The 18,356-nt window shown below is 44.2% G+C and overlaps 1 protein-coding gene across 8 annotated transcripts in view; it reads left to right on the top strand.

The window, feature by feature from the left end:
* LMO3 (LIM domain only 3) overlaps positions 1-14,654 on the top strand; it is a 116,347-nt gene extending 101,693 nt beyond the window's left edge. For all 8 annotated transcript variants that reach the window (XM_038770757.1, XM_038770766.1, XM_038770802.1 and 5 more), the window contains one exon: positions 14,192-14,654. In XM_038770757.1, the coding sequence (XP_038626685.1) occupies positions 14,192-14,297 (106 nt within the window). In that variant the 3' untranslated portion in view covers positions 14,298-14,654. The remainder of the gene's footprint in view (positions 1-14,191) is intronic.
* Positions 14,655-18,356: the final 3,702 nt, after the last annotated feature.

Here is an 18,356-nt window from a genome sequence, read left to right as displayed (position 1 = left end):
ACTAGGTGCAAAGCACTGTTCTAAGCACTGGGGGGATACAAGGTGATCAGCTTGTCCCACGTGGGGCTCACAGTCTTAGTCCCCATTTTACAGAGGAGGTAACCGAGGCTCAGAGAAGTTAAGTGACTTGCCCAAGGTCACACGGCAGACATGTAGCGGAGCAGGGATTCGAACCCATGACCTTTGACTCCAAAGCCCGTGCTCCTTCCACTGAGCCATGCTGCTTCAGAGAAGTGAAGTGGCTTGCCCAAAGTCACACAGCTGACAAGCGGCGGAGCCGGGATTAGAACTCATGACCTCTGACTCCCAAGCCTGTGCTCTTTCCACTAAGACATGCTGCTTCCCCTAATAACATATAACACCTGTCTACATGTTTTGTTTTATTGTCTGTCTCCCCCTTCTAGACTTTGAGCCCGTATTTTTTTAATGGCATTTATTAAGCGCTTACTACGTGCAAAGAACTGTTCTAAGCACTGGGGAGGTTACAAGGTGATCAAGTTATCCCAGCGGGGGCTCACAGTCTTAATCCCCCATTTTACAGATGAGGTAACTGAGGCACAGAGAAGTTAAGTGACTTGCCCAAAGTCACACAGCTGAAAATTGGCAGAGTCGGGATTCATTCATTAATTCAATCATATTTATTGAGCGCTTACTGTGTGCAGAGCACTGTAATAGGTGCTTGGGAAGTACAAGTTGGCAACATATAGAGTTGGTCCCTACCCTACAGCGGGCTCACATGGGATTTGAACCCATGACCTCTGACTCCAAAGCCCGGGCCATTGAGCCACGCTGCTTCTCCAAGCAGCGTTGTTGGGTAGGGACCGCCTCTGTCTGTTGCCGATTTGTACTTCCCAAGCACTATGTACAGTGCTCTGCACACAGTAAGCACCCAATAAATATAATTGAATGAATGAATGAATATCGTATAATATATATGCTATGCTCTATAATAATAATAACAGTGATAATTATGATAATGGTAATTGTTAAACACTTACTCTGTGTCAGGCAGTATTCTAAGCACTGGGGGGTGAATCCAAGCTGATCATGTTAGTCACACTTCCTGTTGTACGCTGGTCTCACAGTCTGTTCATGATGATGATGGTATTTACTAAGTGCTTACTATTCATTCATTCAATCATATTTATCGAGTGCTTACTGTGTGCAGAGCACTGGACTAAGCGCTTACTCTGTGCCAAGCACTGTTCTAAGCACTGGGGTAGATCCAAGGTAATCAGGTTGTCCCCCTTGGGGCTCATAGTCTTAATCCCCATTTTCCAGATGAGGTAACTGAGGCCCAGAGAAGTGAAGTGACTTGCCCAAAGTCACACAGCTGATCGGTGGCAGAGCCAGGACTAGAACCCATGACCTCTGACTCTCAAGCCCAGGCTCTTGCCACTAAGTCACCCTGCAGAAATGTTGAATCCCCATTTTCCAGATGAGGTAACTGAGGCCCAGAGACGTGAAGTGACTTGTCCAGGGTCACGCAGTGGACAAGTGGCAGAGTCGTGATTAGAACCCAGGTCCAAAATTCGAGCTCCTTCCCCTAGGCTATGATGCTTCTGGGGCACTTGGCTGGGGATTAGCTCAGTAACTGGGTTTTTTTTTTATGTTATCTGTTTAACTCTTCTAGACTGTGAGCCCACTGTTGGGTAGGGACCATCTCTATATGTTGCCAACTTGTACTTCCCAAGCGCTTAGTACAGTGCTCTGCACACAGTAAGCGCTCAATAAATATGATTGAATGAATGAATATGCCCTTAGCACTCAGTATAGTGCTCCGCACACAGTAAGCGCTCAATAAATACGATTGAATGAATATGCCCGGGCAGATCATCATCATCATCATCAGTCGTATTTATTGAGCGCTTACTATGTGCAGAGCACTGTACTAAGCGCTTGGGAAGTACAAGTTGGCAGCATTTGGAGACAGTCCCTACCCAACAGTGGGCTCACAGTCTAAAAGGGGGAGACAGAGAACAAAACCAAACATACTAACAAAATAAAATAAATAGAATAGATATGTACAAGTAAAATAAATACATAGAGTAATAAATATGTACAAACATATATATGTATATACAGGTGCTGCGGGGAAGGGAAGGAGGTAAGATGGAGGGGATGGAGAGGGGGACGAGAGGGAGAGGAAGGAAGGGGCTTAGTCTGGGAAGGCCTCTTGGAGGAGGTGAGCTCTCTAATCAGGTTGGACGCAATCCCTGTCCCACATGGACCTCACAGTCTTAATCCCCATTTTACAGGTGAGATCACTGAGGCCCAGAGAAGTGAAGTGACTTGCCCAGAAAACAAGTGCTAGAGGCGGGTTTAGAATCCATGACCCTTTGATTCCTAGGCCCGGGCTCTATCCGTTACGCTGCTTCCAATCGCCCGTGGAATTGAGAGCCAAAAAGTGAGATTCCAATTAGCACTTAGAACAGTGCTTTGCACATAGTAAGCACTTAATAAATGCCATCATTATTATTGAAAAGAAATCCTCATCATCCTCACAAGGGTCTTTAGTAAGAAGCCCTGTGTTGATTCTAACATGAATCAATGCCTTGTCACGGCAAGAAAGTTCACGCCTCCAGTGAAGCTTAGCACTCTGCCATTGAGAGATATGCTCTGGTCGGACAAGATCTAAGCCGAAGGGTCAGAGTCAATTCATTTTATTCATTCATTCATTCAATCGTATTTATTGAGCGCTTACTGTGTGCAGAGCACTGTACTAAGCGCTTGGGAAGTACCAGTTGGCAACATATAGAGATGGTCCCTACCCAACAGTGGGCTCACAGACTAGAAGGGGGAGACAGACAACAAAACAAAACATATTAATAAAATAAATAGAGTATGTACAAGTAAAATAAATAAGTAGAGTATTAAATATGTAAAAACATATATACAGGTGCTGTGGGGAAGGGAAGGAGGTAAGGCGGGGGTGATGGAGAGGGGGAGGAGGGGGAGAGGAAGGGGAGAAGGGGGATTCACGGGAATTCACCCATGTGGGTCAGTAGTGGGGTGGGAAAGAGTTAAAGGCGGGTCATGAAAATATTGATCAAAAACAACGGCAGGGACTTAAGTTTTTACTGCATGGAAGAAGGCATTGGTAAATCACTTCTATAATTTTAACAAGAAAACTCTACGCGTAATCCACAATGTCACTCTGAATAGGGAGCGACTCGGCTGCATTTGATGTTATTGATGTGTTAAGCATTGGGGTGCACTCGCAGATCTGATGCTGATAATAATAATAATAATGATGGCATTTGTTAAGTGTTTACTATGTGCAAAGCACTGTTCTAAGCGCTGGGGAGGTGACAAGGTGATCAGGTTGTCCCACGTGGGGCTCACAGTCTTAATCCCCATTTTACAGAGCACAGATAATAATAATAATAATAATAATAATAATAATAATAATAATAATAATAATAATGGTATTTGTTCAGCACTTACTATGTGCCAGGCACTGTACTAAGTGCTGGGTTGGATACAAGCTAATCGGGTTGGACACAGTCCCTGTCCCATCTAAGTAAGAATTTAGACTTTGAGCCTCATGCGGGATAGGGATTGTGGCCAACATAGTTATCATGAATGTACTCCAGTGCTTAGTATAGAGTAAGTGCTTAGCAAGTATTATTATATTTATATTAATGATCAAATCACCATCTACATAGCAACATTGAGCAATTGTGAATTACAAGTTTTTCTATTCAGTTTTCCATTTACTGCTCAGTTTTAAAGTATTTTGGGGAGTTTTTTGTTTGTTTTTTATGCTCTTTGTTAAGCACCTCTTTTATGCCAAGTACATATCATCAATCGTATTTATTGAGCGCTTACTATGTGCAGAGCACTGATATCCTGTTTTTTGTTTTGTTTTGATTTCTTCTACGGTATTTGTTAAGCATTTACAATATTCCAGGCATTGTACTAAGCACTGGGGTAAATACAAGTTAATCAGGTTGGCCCCAATCCCTGTCCCAAATGGGGCTCATAGTTTTAATCCCCATTTTCTAGATGAAGGAACTGAGGCACAGAGAAGTGAAGTGACTTGCCCAAGGTCACACAGCAGACAAGTGGCGGTGTCAGAATTAGAACCCAGGTCCTACTGACCCCCAGGCCCACGCTCAATCCACTAGGCCACCCTGCTTCTGTTTCTAAGAACGATAATAATAATGATGGGGTTTATTAAGCACGTACTATGTGCCAAACCCTGTTCTAAGCACTGGGGAAATACAAGATACACAGGTTGTCCCACGTGGGGTTCACAGTCTTCATCCCCATTTTACAGATGAGGGAACTGAGGCCCAGAGAAGTGAAGTGGATTGCCCAAGGTCACACAGCAGACAGGTGGCGAAAGCAGGATTAGAACCCATGTCCTCTGACTGCAAAGCCCAGGCTCTTTCCACTAGGCCACGTTCTGTTCAGTAGGGAAGGTATCCAGACTAAAGTTTTGTCATTATCTACTGAAAAAAAGCTGTCACGATCTAATGCTAAATTACTTAGAACAGTGCTTTGCACATAGTAAGGGCTTAATAAATGCCATTATTATTATTATTATTATTATTAATTATTATTACTGTGAGTTTTAGTCACTCTATCCAAGTCAGTCAAAATACATGAGGAGAGGAGAAATCAATCAATTAATGGCATTTTTTGAACACCTACTGTGTTCACAACACTGTGCCAACCTTTGGGAAAGTGGGTAGACATGATCCGTGCCCACAGGTAGCTTACAGTCTACAGGGGAAAATTGGAAGTGTCGAAGCTCAGGTAAGTATTTCAGCATTTCCTTGAATCAATCAATCGTATTTATTGAGCGCTCACTGTGTGCAGAGCACTGTACTAAGCGCTTGGGAAGTACAAGTTGGCAACATATAGAGACGGTCCCTACCCAACAGTGGGCTCACAGTCTAAAAGAAGTGAGGAAGCAGCGTGGCTCAGTGGAAAGAGCCCGGGCTTTGGAGTCAGAGCTCATGGGTTCGAATTCCGGCTCCGCCAATTGTCAGCTGTGTGACTTTGGGCAAGTTACTTCACTTCTCTGGGCCTCAGTTACCTCATCTGTAAAATGGGGATTAAGACTGTGAGCCCCCCGTGGGACAACCTGATCACCTTGTAACCTCCCCAGCGCTTAGAACAGTGCTCTGCACGTAGTAAGCGCTTAATAAATGCCATTATAAAAAAGTGAGACCATGAAGGAAAGAAAATTAGCATGAAAAATCCCTCAGTGTCACTAGGAAGGAGAACTCAGAAAGGGAAATGATGCTGGGGAACGGCTATATATAAACCAAGCTCTTCTATCAATCAATCAATCGTATTTATTGAGCACTTACTGTGTGCAGAGCACTGTACCAAGCGCTTGGGAAGTACAAGTTGGAAACATATAGAGACAGTTCCTACCCAACAGCAGGCTCACAGTCTAAAAGACTCTTCTAGCGAGTACTTTACTTTTCACATAAAATGGATATTACATAAAATTACTCTTTTTTAATAAAAGAGAGATTCTATTAAAGAGTCTCAACCCTGACCACAAGAATTGATAATAATAATTATTATTATGGTATTTGTTAAGCGCTTATTATGTGCCAAGCACTGTACTAAGCGCTGGGGTAGATACAAGGTAATCATGTTGTCCCACCTGGGGCTCACTCTTAACCCCCATTTTAAAGATAATGTAACTAAGGCACAGAGAAGTTAAGTGGCTTGCCCAAGGTCACACAGCAGACAAGTGGCAGAGCCAGCATGAGAATCCACATCCTCTGACTCCCAACCCCGGGTTCTTGCCACTATTCATTCATTCATTCATTCAACCACATTTATAGAGCGCTTACTGTGTGCAGAGCACTGTACTAAGCGCTTGGGAAGTACAAGTTGGCAACATATAGAGACGGTCCCTACCCAACAGCAGGCTCACAGTCTAGAAGGGGGAGACGGATGACAAAACCAAACATATTAACAAAATAAAATAAATAGAATAAATATGTACAAATAAAATAAATAAATAGAGTAATAAATACGTACAAACATATAGACATATATACAGATGCTGTGGGGAGGGGAAGGAGGTAAGGCAGGGGGATCGGGAGGGGGATGAGGGGGAGAGGAAGGAGGGGGCTCAGTCTGGGAAGGCCTCCTGGAGGAGGCCATGCAGCTTCTTTCCAAGAATGTTTTAAGGATTCCAGCGTTGCATTCTGTATCCCAAGGCACTTCACTTCTCTGGGCCTCAGTTTCCTCATCTGTAAAATGGGGATTGAGCCTGTGAGCCCCATGTGGGACAGGGACTGTGTCCAACCAGATTTGCTTGTATCCATCCCGGCACTTAATACAGCACTTGGCACACCGTAAGCGCTTAACAGATAACAGAACTATCATGGGCCTGGGTTTGGCTTTTCAAATTTAAGCGGCCCTTTGTTGATTGTGATTGAAATAAATGGGACTAGATTGATAAAATGTAGGCACACATGCTCACACACACATGAGAAGCAGCGTGGCTGAGAAGCAGCATGGCTCAGTGGAAAGAGCCCGGGCTTTGGAGTCAGAGGTCACGGGTTCAAATCCCGACTCCGCCAATTGTCAGCCGTGCGACTTTGGGCAAGTCACTTTACTTCTCTGGGCCTCAGTTCCCTCATCTGTAAAATTTGGATTTTTATAATGGCATTTATTAAACGCTTACTATGTGCAAAGCACTGTTCTAAGCGCTGGGGAGGTTACAAGGTGATCAGGTTGTCCCACAGGGTGCTCACAGTCTTAGTCCTCATTTTACAGATGAGGGAACTGAGGCACAGAGAAGTTGCCCAACACCTGACAATTGGCAGAGCTGGGATTTGAACCCATGACCTCTGACTCCAAAGCCCGGGCTCTTTCCACTGAGCCAGGCTGCTTCTCTGATTCTTGGCTGCTTCTCTGCTTAAGCCTGTGAGCCTCCCGAGGGACAACCTGATCACCTTGTAACCTCCCCAGCGCTTAGGACAGTGCTTGGCACATAGTAAGCGCTTAATAAATGCCATCATCATCATCATCATCATCACACACAGTGCTAACCCCCTCCCTGGGCCTCGTTCTCGCCTGTCCCGCCATCCACCCCTGGCCCACGTCCCGCCTCTGGCCTGGAAGGCCCTCCCTCCTCAAATCTGTGAGACAATCAATCAATCAATCAATCGTATTTATTGAGCGCTTACTGTGTGCACAGCACTGTACTAAGCGCTTGGGAAGTACAAGTTGGCAACATATAGAGACGTTCTCTACCCAACAGTGGGCTCACAGTCTAGAAGGGGGAGACAATCACACTTTCCCCCTTCAAAGCCCTACTGAAGTCTTACCTCCTCCAGGAGGCCTTCCCAGACTAACCTCCCCCCTTTTCCTCAGCTCCCCCTCCCCTCCCCATCACCCCGACTCGCTCCCAATGCTCTACACCCCTTCCCCCCACCGCAGCACTTGTGAATATATGTACATATTTACAATTCTATTTATTTATATAAATGATGTGTATGTCTTTTAGACTGTGAGCCCACTGTTGGGTAGGGAATGTCTCTATATGTTGCCAACTAGTACTTCCCAAGCGCTTAGTACAGTGCTCTGCACACAGTAAGCGCTCAATGAATACAATTGATATATATATATATATAATTCTATTTATTTATATTGATACTATTCATTCATTCATTCAATCGTATTTATTGAGTGCTTCCTGTGTGCAGAGCACTGTACTAAGCACTTGGGAAGTACAAGTTGGCAACATATAGAGACGGTCCCTATCAAACAGGCTCAGGCAGAGAAACAGCGTGGCTCAGTGGAAAGAGCCCGGGCTTTGGAGTCAGAGAGCATGGGTTCGAATCCCGGCTCCGCCACGTGTCTGCTGTGTGACCTTGGGCAAGTCACTTGACTTCTCTGGGCCTCAGTTACCTCATCTGTAAAATGGGGATAAAGACTGTGAGCCCCAGGTGGGACAACTTGATCACCTTGTATACCCCCCAGCGCTTAGAACAGTGCTCTGCACATAGTAAGTGCTTAATAAATGCGAAAAAAAAAAGGCTCAGAGTCTAGAAGGGGGATGCCTGTTTACTTGTTTTGATGCCTGTCTTCCCCCCTTATAGACTGTGAGCCCACTGTTGGGTAGGGACTGTCTCTATATGTTGCCAACTTGTACTTCCCAAGCACTTAGTACAGTGCTCTGCACAAAGTAAGCGCTCAATAAATACGATTGATTGATTGATTGATTGATTTGTTGCTGAATTGTACTTTCCAAGCACTTAGTACAGTGCCTGCACACAGAAAGCACTCAATAAATGCGACTGAATGAATGAATAAATGAATGACCGAATATATGTACATATTTACAATTCTATTTATTTACATGAATGATGTGTATATATATATAATTTTATTTATTTATATTGATGCTATTCATTCATTCATTCAATCGTATTTATTGAGCGCTTATTGTGTGCAGAGCACTGTACTAAGCGCTTGGGAAGTACAAGTTGGCAACATACAGAGACGATCCCTACCCAACAACCGGCTCACAGTCTAGAAGCGGGAGACAGACAACAAAAGAAAATATGTAGACAGGTGTCAGGGTCATCAGAACAAATATAATTAAATCTACAAGCACATCATTAACAGAATAAATAGAATAGTAAATATGTACAAGTAAAATAAATAACATAGACATTCCTACTCCCCTCCTAACCCCAACTTTCCCCCCCGGCCCACCTCTTCCCATTCTGGAGACTCTGCCTTTGGATCCGGCGCTTAGAACAGTGCTCTGCACATAGTAAGCGCTTAACAAATGCCATCATCATCATTATTATTATCAGAGGAGATGAATTTGGGTAGAAAATCTCAGGCAAAAGCTAGACAACAGTGGAAGATTCACCTCTCATACCAAGTCAATCATTCAATCAATCGGGAGTATTTCTTCATTCAATTCATTCATATTTATTGAGCACCTACTGTGTGTAGAGCGCTGCACTAAGCACTTGGGAGGGTACAGTATAACAGAGTTGGTAGAGAGGTTCCTTGCCCACAAGGAGTTTATAATCTAGAGGAATTGTGAGCCCGTTGTTGGGTAGGGACCGTCTCTATATGTTGCCGACTCGTACTTCCCAATCGCTTAGTACAGCGCTCTGCACACAGTAAGCGCTTAATAAATATAATTGAATGAATGAATGAATGAATTTAGAGTCTAGAGTTTTTCCAGGGTAACGTCCTCATAAACATTTAGCAGCATGATCTAGTGGAAGGAGCCCGGGTGTGGAAATAATAATAATAATAATAATAAAAATAATCGCATTTATTAAGTGCTTACTATCAATCAATCAATCAATCAATCGTATTTATTGAGCGCTTACTATGTGCAGAGCACTGTACTAAGCGCTTGGGAAGTACAAATTGGCATCACATACTATGTGCAAAGCACTGTTCTAAGTGCTGTGGAGGTTACAAGATGATCAGGTTGTCCCACGGGGGACTCACAGTCTTCATCCCCATTTTCCAGATGAGGTAACTGAGGCACAGAGAAGTTAAGTGACTTACCCAAAGTCACACAACTGACAGTTGGCAGAGCCGGATTTTGAACCCGTGACCTCTGACTCCAAAGCCCGTACTCTTTCCACTGAGCCACGCTGGTTCAGAGGAAGTCAGAGGACCTGGGTTCTAATCCTGCCGTGTGACTTCGGACAGGTCATTTAACTTCTCTGTGCCTCGGTTCCCTCATTTGTAAAATGGGGATTAAGAATGTGAGCCCTGCATGGGCCAGGGACTGTGTCCGACCTGATCAGCTTGGAAGCAGCATGGGAGACAGCAGGGGATAGTGGCTAGAGTCCGGGATTGGGAGTTAGAGGCCATGGGTTCAAATCCCACCTCTGCCACTTGTCTGCTGTGTGGCCTTGGGCAAGTCACTTCACTTCTCTGTGCCTCAGTTATCTCATCTGAGAAGCAGCGTGGTTCAGTGGAAAAAGCATGGGCTTGCGAGTCAGAGGTCACGGGTTCTAATTCCGGCTCCCCTGCATGTCTGTTGTGTGACCTTGGGCAAGTCACTGAACTTCTCTGAGCCTCAGTTCCCTCATCTGTAAAATGGGGATTAAGACTGTGAGCCCCGCGTGGGACAACATGATCACCTTGTATCCCTCCAGCGCTTAGAACAGTGCTTTGTACATAGTAAGCGCTTAACAAATGCCATCATTATTTTTAAGTACATATAAGTACAAATTATTATAATTTGTACTTCCCAAGCGCTTAGTACAGTTCTCTGCACATAGTAAGCACTCAATAAATACGATTGATGATGATGATGATTATTTATTATTTAATTCTACTTTAACTCTATTTGTTCTGATGACTTTGACACCTGTCTACATATTTTGTTTTGTTGTCTGTCTCCCCCTTCTAGACTGTGCCCATTGTTGGGTAAGGACCGTCTCTATATGTTGCCAACTTGTACTTCCCAAGTGCTTAGTACAGGGCTCTGCACACAATAAGTGCTCAATAAATATGATTGAATGAATGAATTATTTATTATCTGTAAAATGGGGACTGAGTCTGTGAGTCCCACAAGGGACAGGGACTACATCCAACCCAATTTGCTTGTATCCACCCCAGTGCTTATTACAGTACCTGGTACATAGTAAGCACCTAACAAATACCACAACTATTATTAATTATTATTATTAACTTGTTTCTACCCAAGTGTTTGGTACAGTGCCTGGCACACAGGAAGAGCTTAACAAACACCACAACAAAAAATCACTTTTGGTCATGAACATCAAAACCAGTTCCATTCAACCCCACCCTTAAAAGTCTTCTGAAATCTTTCCCCGGGACTGAAAACTTCAGAAAGCTTCCTGACAACGCAGCAAGTGACAACTTTTTTGTGTGATCAGTGTCATGCGATTGTGTAATTTCTCAAATTATCCTTTTCAGCCACACACTCACCCTTAGATGAATTTTCCAGGCGGGGTTTCTTCCTCAAATGTGGACTGCCGGATCAATTGTATGAGAAGCAGCATGGCTCAGTGGAAAGAGCATGGATTTGGGAGTCAGAGGTCATGGGTTCAAATCCCGGCTCCACCAATTGTCAGCTGTGTGACTTTGGGCAAGCTACCTTACTTCTCTGTGCCTCAGTTCCCTCATCTATAAAATGGAGATGAAGACTGTGAGCCCCACGTGGGACAACCTGATCACCTTGTATCCCCCCAGCGCTTAGAACAGTGCTTTGCATATAGCTCTTAACAAATACCATTATTATTATTATTATTATTATTATTATTATTATTATTATTATTATTATTATTATTATTATTATTATTACTGAAGCTCATGGGTTGTAATCCCAGCTCCGCTGCTTGTCAGCTGTGTGACCTTAGGCAAGTCACTTCACTTCTCTGGGCCTCATCTGTAAAATGGGGTTTGAGGCTGTGTCCAACCTGATTTGCTTGTATCCAACCCAACACTTAGAACAGTGCCCGGCACAGAGTAAGCGCTTACCAAAATACCGTAATTATTAATTATCATTATTAGATGTATATCTGCGCTTCAGTTCCCTCAGTTCTAAAATGGAGATAAAATGGGATAGGGACTGTGTCTGAAATGATTAACTCGTATCTACCGCAGCGCTTAGAACTGTGCTTGTCACATAGTGAGCACTTAACAAGTACTATAAGTATATAAATACGATTAAATGTATGAATGATAAACATAGAGGAGTGGATGTTTCTGTATGGAGAGAGAGGAAAGAGAGAGGAGAGAGAGAAAGCTTTCAAATTCTGCTGGATTGAAACGAACTTCAGGATTTCAGGTTCATTGCACTATGGACATTTTCAAAACAGCAGCAGCCAGGAGTAATCTGGAAGAGAAAAAAAAATCCACAAATAAACAGACCAATTTTCCTTGAAGAGAGAAGCTAATTCTATTCAATCCACTTTTTTTATTACACTATTTTCCCCACTATCTACTTAGTTAGCATAAGGATAAATTTCCAAAGCTACCCAACTGGAAAATAAATGGGATCACTCTCTTGCATTCCAACCTTTGGAAATGTAAATCAGCCCTACTGCTCTTCAGTGAGATCTCCAACTTCACAAAACATAAAAAAGAGGTTTTCCAAGGCACAGTTTAATCTACGTGACGGTCCCCCAAAAGGCGGTTTTGGACATCATTAGAAATTGACCCCTTGATAAAGAGAGAAGGCAATCATAAGTCAGTGGGTGAGTTTGTATAATTACTTGGAGTTTTCCTAAGCCAACGGTCCACTTTGGTGTTTGAGATTTAAGTTGTAACAGTTAAAAACCTCACACAGATTTCCCTACAGCTACTCAATGGTGAAATCTTCCGTAAACGATACAAGCGTTTGCTTCTGACCCTGATTTTGCCCCTACTATCACTGTTTGGAAATTAACCCCCAGAAGGATGTGGTAATCCAATCCACATTAAAGCGGACTTGGTAAAAATAACAAGCCTAATTAGCCGTGTGACTCTCCCTTTCTTATATTTATCTCCTCCTTGCAAAGGCGATAATTGAGGCCCCTCTAGCTGGTTTAATTGGAAATATTCTGGGACAGAATAATAATATTTGTTAAGGTCTTACTATGTGCCAAGCACTGTACTAATAACTGAGGTAGATGTAATAATAATGATGGTATTTGTTAAGCGCTTACTAGGTGCCAAGCACTGTTCTAAACGCTGGCACTGTTTCCCTTTGTCATATTTCTCTCCTCCATGCAAAAGCGATCATTGAGGCTCCTCTAGCTGGTTTAATTAGAAGTGTTCCCGAGACAGAATAATGATAATAATGGTATTTATTAAGAGCTTACTATATGCCAAGCACTGTACTAATCAAATCCTACATGGGGCTCACAAGAGTAAGTAGAAAGGAGAACAGGTATTGAATCCTCATTTGATAGATAAAGGAATTGAGGCACTGAGAAGCCAAGTGACTCACCCAAGGTCACAAGGCAGGTACGTGGAATAACCTCGGATTAGAACCCAGGTCCTCTGACTCCCAGTTGTGTGCTTTTTCCACAATGCCACACTTTTTCACCTGCTTTTATACTTGGGGCCAAAAAGAAAGACATGTGTACTTACAGGGAACTCTGAAGCCTGCTGATTTATTTCTTCTTCACCTCAAAGTCTTCATTTCAGGAATTAAAAATGTCTTTCATTTCTCATGGCTGTTGGGGTTTTTTTAAAGTTTAAGAAATGCATTGTTTTTTATTCACTCACCTGATTTTAGAGTTTTTAGGCTTAGTAAAAGCGCTCTGGGCCCCATAATACTTATGATAATGTCTGTCTCCCACTCTAGACTGTAAGCTCGTTGTAGGTGGGGAATGTGTCTGTTATATTTTTGTGTTGTATTCCCTCAGGCGCTCATTACAGTGCTTTACAAAGAATAAGTGCTCAATAAATACAATAATAATAATAATGTCATTTGGTAAGTGCTTACTATGTGTGAAGCGCTGTTCTAAGCACTGGGGTAGAAATAAGGTGATCAGGTTGTACCACGTGGGGCTCACAGTCTTCATCCCCATTTTACAGATGAGAAAACTGAGGCACAGAGAGGTTGAGTGACTTGCCCAAAGTCACACAGCTGACAAGCGGCAGAGGTGGGATTAGAACCGCTTAGAACAGAGTAGATACCGCTTAGATACCGCTCACTGGCCGCCTTGGAAGACAGATGAAGAGGAGGTATCAGATACAGATTTTCTCCATTCCGGCAGGATTCTGAGGTGGAAAGCGCTTTGTACAGTGCTCCGCACACAGTAGGCGCTCAGTAAATATGATCGAACACTTGATCGATTGATTGTCCCCCTCTCCATCCCCCCCATCTTACCTCCTTCCCTTCCCCACTGCACCTGTATATATGCATATATGTTTGTACATATTTGTTACTCTATTTATTTATTTATTTATTTTACTTGTACATATCTATTCTATTTATTTTATTTTGTTAGTATGTTTGGTTTTGTTCTCTGTCTCCCCCTTTTAGACTGTGAGCCTGCTGTTGGGTAGGGACTGTCTCTATACGTTGCCAACCTGTACTTCCCAAGCGCTTAGTACAGAGCTCTGCACACAATAAATGCGCTCAATAAATACGATTGAAGATGAAACGAGAAACCTTCCGGACGAAACCTTGAGCCGCTGCGAAAAGCCTTCCGCTCCCTAGGTCCAAGTGCCACCTCGACTTGTTTTTCTTTTGTATTTGCAGATTTTGCGTGGGAGACAAATTTTTCCTCAAGAACAATATGATCCTTTGCCAGACAGACTATGAGGAAGGGTTAATGAAAGAAGGCTACGGGCCTCAAGTGCGTTGAATCCCGGAGACACCCGGACGACGAAACTCTCCATCTTTTTATCTCTCTTCGCTCCACATGTACATAGGAATTGACCCTGGTAACCACCACATAGCATAGCTCTAGAAGGCCGTATGGTCAAAGAAAATGAGAGACGAAAGGCGTCAATATGTAGTCAGTTCCATCCAGTTCCGACTTGAATGTTTATTATGAAAAAAAAACCCGAAAAGGTAATGTACATATTGCTGTATTTTTTTGCTTGCCCTTTGTTTTGGTTTCTTTGGTGTGTCACTCGCATGAGATGTTTATTTTGGACTATTGTACATACTATGTATTGTAATATCTGAAGCACAAATGTAATACAGTTTTATTGTGTTACCGTTCGTGTCCCGTTTGCTTCTTTGTAGCGTTGCATTGGGTATAATCCGGTGTTTATACTTTTTGGATATTTCTGCTTTCTATGCCAGCTATTTTCAAGGGACCGTGACTTTTTCGTCAAAGAATTAAAGAGCGAATTCCACTAACACACTTCACGGAGAGTTCAAGGATTAAAGGTGTTTACAAAAAGCAGCCAGGCAGCTAGTCTCTTCCTGACCCTGATGGGGTGAAAGTCGGTTGGCGTCTCTGTTCTTCACTCTTTATTCTCTGAGGCCTGAGGGTCAGATTTTTAAAAACAGTGGGTACTCCTAGCCACTGGAAATAATAATAATTCTGGTATTGGTTCAGCACTTACTGTGTGACAGTCGCTAGACTAAGCATTGGGGAAGATAAAAGCTAATCAGGTTGAACACGGTTCCTGCCTCCCAAGGGGCTCTCAGTCTTAACCCCATTTTACAGATGAGGGAACTGAGGCGCAGTGAAATCAATCAATCAATCGTATTTATTGAGCGCTTATTGTGTGCAGAGCACTGGACTAAGCGCTTGGGAAGTACAAGTTGGCAACATATAGAGACAGTCCCTACCCAACAGTGGGCTCACAGTCTAAAAGGGGGAGACAGACAACAAAACCAAACATACTAACAAAATAAAATCAATAGAATAGATATGTACAAGTAAAATAAATAAATAAATCAAGAGTAATAAATATGTACAAACAATGAAATGACTTCCCCAAGGTCACACAGCAGAGCAGCTGGGCGGTGTAGTGGAAAGATCGCGGAAATGGAAGTCAGAGGATGTGGGTTCTAATCCTGGCTATGCCACTTGTCTGCTTGGTGACTTTGGGCAAGTTAAATAACTTCTCTGTGCCTCAGTTACCTCATCTGTTAAATGGGGATTAAAAGTGTGAGCCCCACGTGGGACAACCTGATTACCCTGTATCTACCCCATCGCTTAGAACAGTGTTTGGCATATAGTAAGCGCTTAACAAATGCCATCATTATTATTATTATCATTATCACTAGGGACTGTCTCTATATGTTGCCAACTTGTACTTCCCAAGTGCTTAGTACAGTGCTCTGCACACAGTAAGCGCTCAATAAATGCGATTGAATGAATGAATATTAGTATTATTAGATAAATGGCAGAGGCAGGATTAGAACCCATGACCTCCCAATTCCCAGGCTTCTATCCACTACACTTTCTGGGTGTTTGCAAAATTTATTACAAAAAATTTTGTAATTTTGGGTTTTGGGCCCCAAAATTACAAAAAATTTTGTAATTTTGGGTTTTGGGCCCCAAAATCATTCAAGGAAATTCGCAGCCAGGATGGAGGAAGATTTTCTGGGGGATTTTTTAAATCCAATTTCTTACCCAGTCTCCAGGCCCCTGCTCGTCCTGATCTCTCCTCGGGAGATTCCCACGTTTGTGGCTTGTTGGTTTCTTTTTAAAATGGGTTGAGTTGGACAATTGGGCGGCTGGGCAGCCTGGGTTCTAGTGTCATCAGCAGGTCTGCTGGCCAACTCCAGGGTCCTGAAATAATAATAATAAGAAGAAAAACGACGACATTTGGTAAGCGCTTATTATGTGCCAAGCACTGTTCTAAGCTCTGACGTAGGTACAAGGTGATCAGGTTCTCCCACGTGGGGCTCACAGTCTTCATCCCCATTTTACAGATGAGAGAACTGAGGCCCAGAGAAGCGAAGTGACTTGCCCAAAGTCACACAGCTGACAAGGGGCAGAGCCGGGATTAGAACCCATGACCTCTGACGTCCAAGCCCGGGCTCTTTCCATGAAGCCACGCTGTTTCTCTAAAGACCAAGTTACCCTGAGCCCCCAGTCACAGAGGCTGGGGGACAGAATAATAATAATAATAATAATAGCGGTGCTGGTATTTGTTAAGTGCTTACTATGTGCAAAGCACTTTTCTAAGCGCTGGGGGGATACAAGCTGATCAGGTTGTCCCACGGGGAGCTCGCAGTCTTAATCCCCATTTTACAGATGAGGTAACTGAGGCCCAGAGAAGTGACTTGCCAAGAGTCACACAGCAGACAAGTGGCGGAGCCGGGATTAGAACCCATGACCTCTGGCTCCCAATCAATCAATCAATCAATCGTATTTATTGAGCGCTTACTATGTGCAGAGCACTGTACTAAGCGCTTGGGAAGTACAAATTGGCAACACATAGAGACAGTCCCTACCCAACAGTGGGCTCACAGTCTAAAAGGGGGAGACAGAGAACAGAACCAAACATACCAACAAAATAAAATAAATAGGATAGAAATGTACAAGTAAAATAAATAAATAAATAAATAAATAAATAGAGTAATAAATATGTACAACCATATATACATATATACAGGTGCTGTGGGGAAGGGAAGGAGGTAAGATGGGGGGATGGAGAGGGGGACGAGGGGGAGAGGAGGGAAGGGGCTCAGTCTGGGAAGGCCTCCTGGAGGAGGTGGGCTCTCAGCAGGGCCTTGAAGGGAGGAAGAGAGCTAGTTTGGCGGAGGGGCAGAGGGAGGGCATTCCAGGCCCGGGGGAGGACGTGGGCCGGGGGTCGACGGCGGGACAGGCGAGAACGAGGTACGGTGAGGAGATTAGCGGTGGAGGAGCGGAGGTTGCGGGCTGGGCAGTAGAAGGAGAGAAGGGAGGTGAGGTAGGAGGGGGCGAGGGGATGGATGGACAGCCTGGAAGCCCAGGGTGAGGAGTTTCTGCCTGATGCGCAGATTGATCGGTAGCCACTGGAGATTTTTGAGGAGGGGAGTGACATGCCCAGAGCGTTTCTGGACAAAGATAATCCGGGCAGCAGCGTGAAGTATGGATTGAATTGGAGAGAGACACGAGGATGGGAGATCAGAGAGAAGGCTGATGCAGTAGTCCAGGAGGGATAGGATGAGAGCTTGAATGAGCAGGGTAGCAGTTTGGATGGAGAGGAAAGGGCGGATCTTGGCAATGTTGCGGAGCTGAGACCGGCAGGTTTTGGTGACGGCTTGGATGTGAGGGGTGAATGAGAGAGCGGAGTCGAGGATGACACCAAGGTTGCGGGCTTGTGAGACGGGAAGGATGGTAGTGCCGTCAACAGAGATGGGAAAGTCAGGGAGAGGACAAGGTTTGGGAGGGAAGACAAGGAGCTCAGTCTTCGACATGTTGAGCTTTAGGTGGCGGGCGGACATCCAGATGGAGATGTCCTGAAGGCAGGAGGAGATGCGAGCCTGGAGGGAGGGGGAGAGAGCAGGGGCGGAGATGGAGATCTGGGTGTCATCAGCGTAGAGATGATAGTTGAAGCCGTGGGAGCGAATGAGGTCACCAAGGGAGTGAGTGTAGATTGAGAACAGAAGGGGACCAAGCACTGAACCTTGGGGAACCCCCACAGTAAGAGGATGAGAGGGAGGAGGAGCCTGCAAAAGAGACTGAGAAAGAAAGCCTTTCCCAAGCCTGGGCTCTTTCCACTGAGCCACGCTGAGAAGAAGAGATGAGAATCCCACTGGAGATAACCACGGGGGTTTTAAGAGGGTTTCCCCTAGGAGTTGCCCACCCACCTCCGCGTTAAACAGAATCTCCTCACCTTTGGCTTTAAAGTCATCCATCCCCTCACCCCCTCCTACCTCACCTCCCTTCTCTCCTTCTCCAGCCCAGCCCACACATCCTGCTCCTCTGGCACTAGCCTTCTCCCTGGGCCTCCATCTCTCCCGTCTCACC

This window comes from Tachyglossus aculeatus, chromosome 2 (genome assembly GCF_015852505.1).
Source record: "Tachyglossus aculeatus isolate mTacAcu1 chromosome 2, mTacAcu1.pri, whole genome shotgun sequence".
NCBI lineage: Eukaryota > Metazoa > Chordata > Mammalia > Monotremata > Tachyglossidae > Tachyglossus > Tachyglossus aculeatus.
This window is presented reverse-complemented; position numbering and strand designations above follow the sequence as displayed.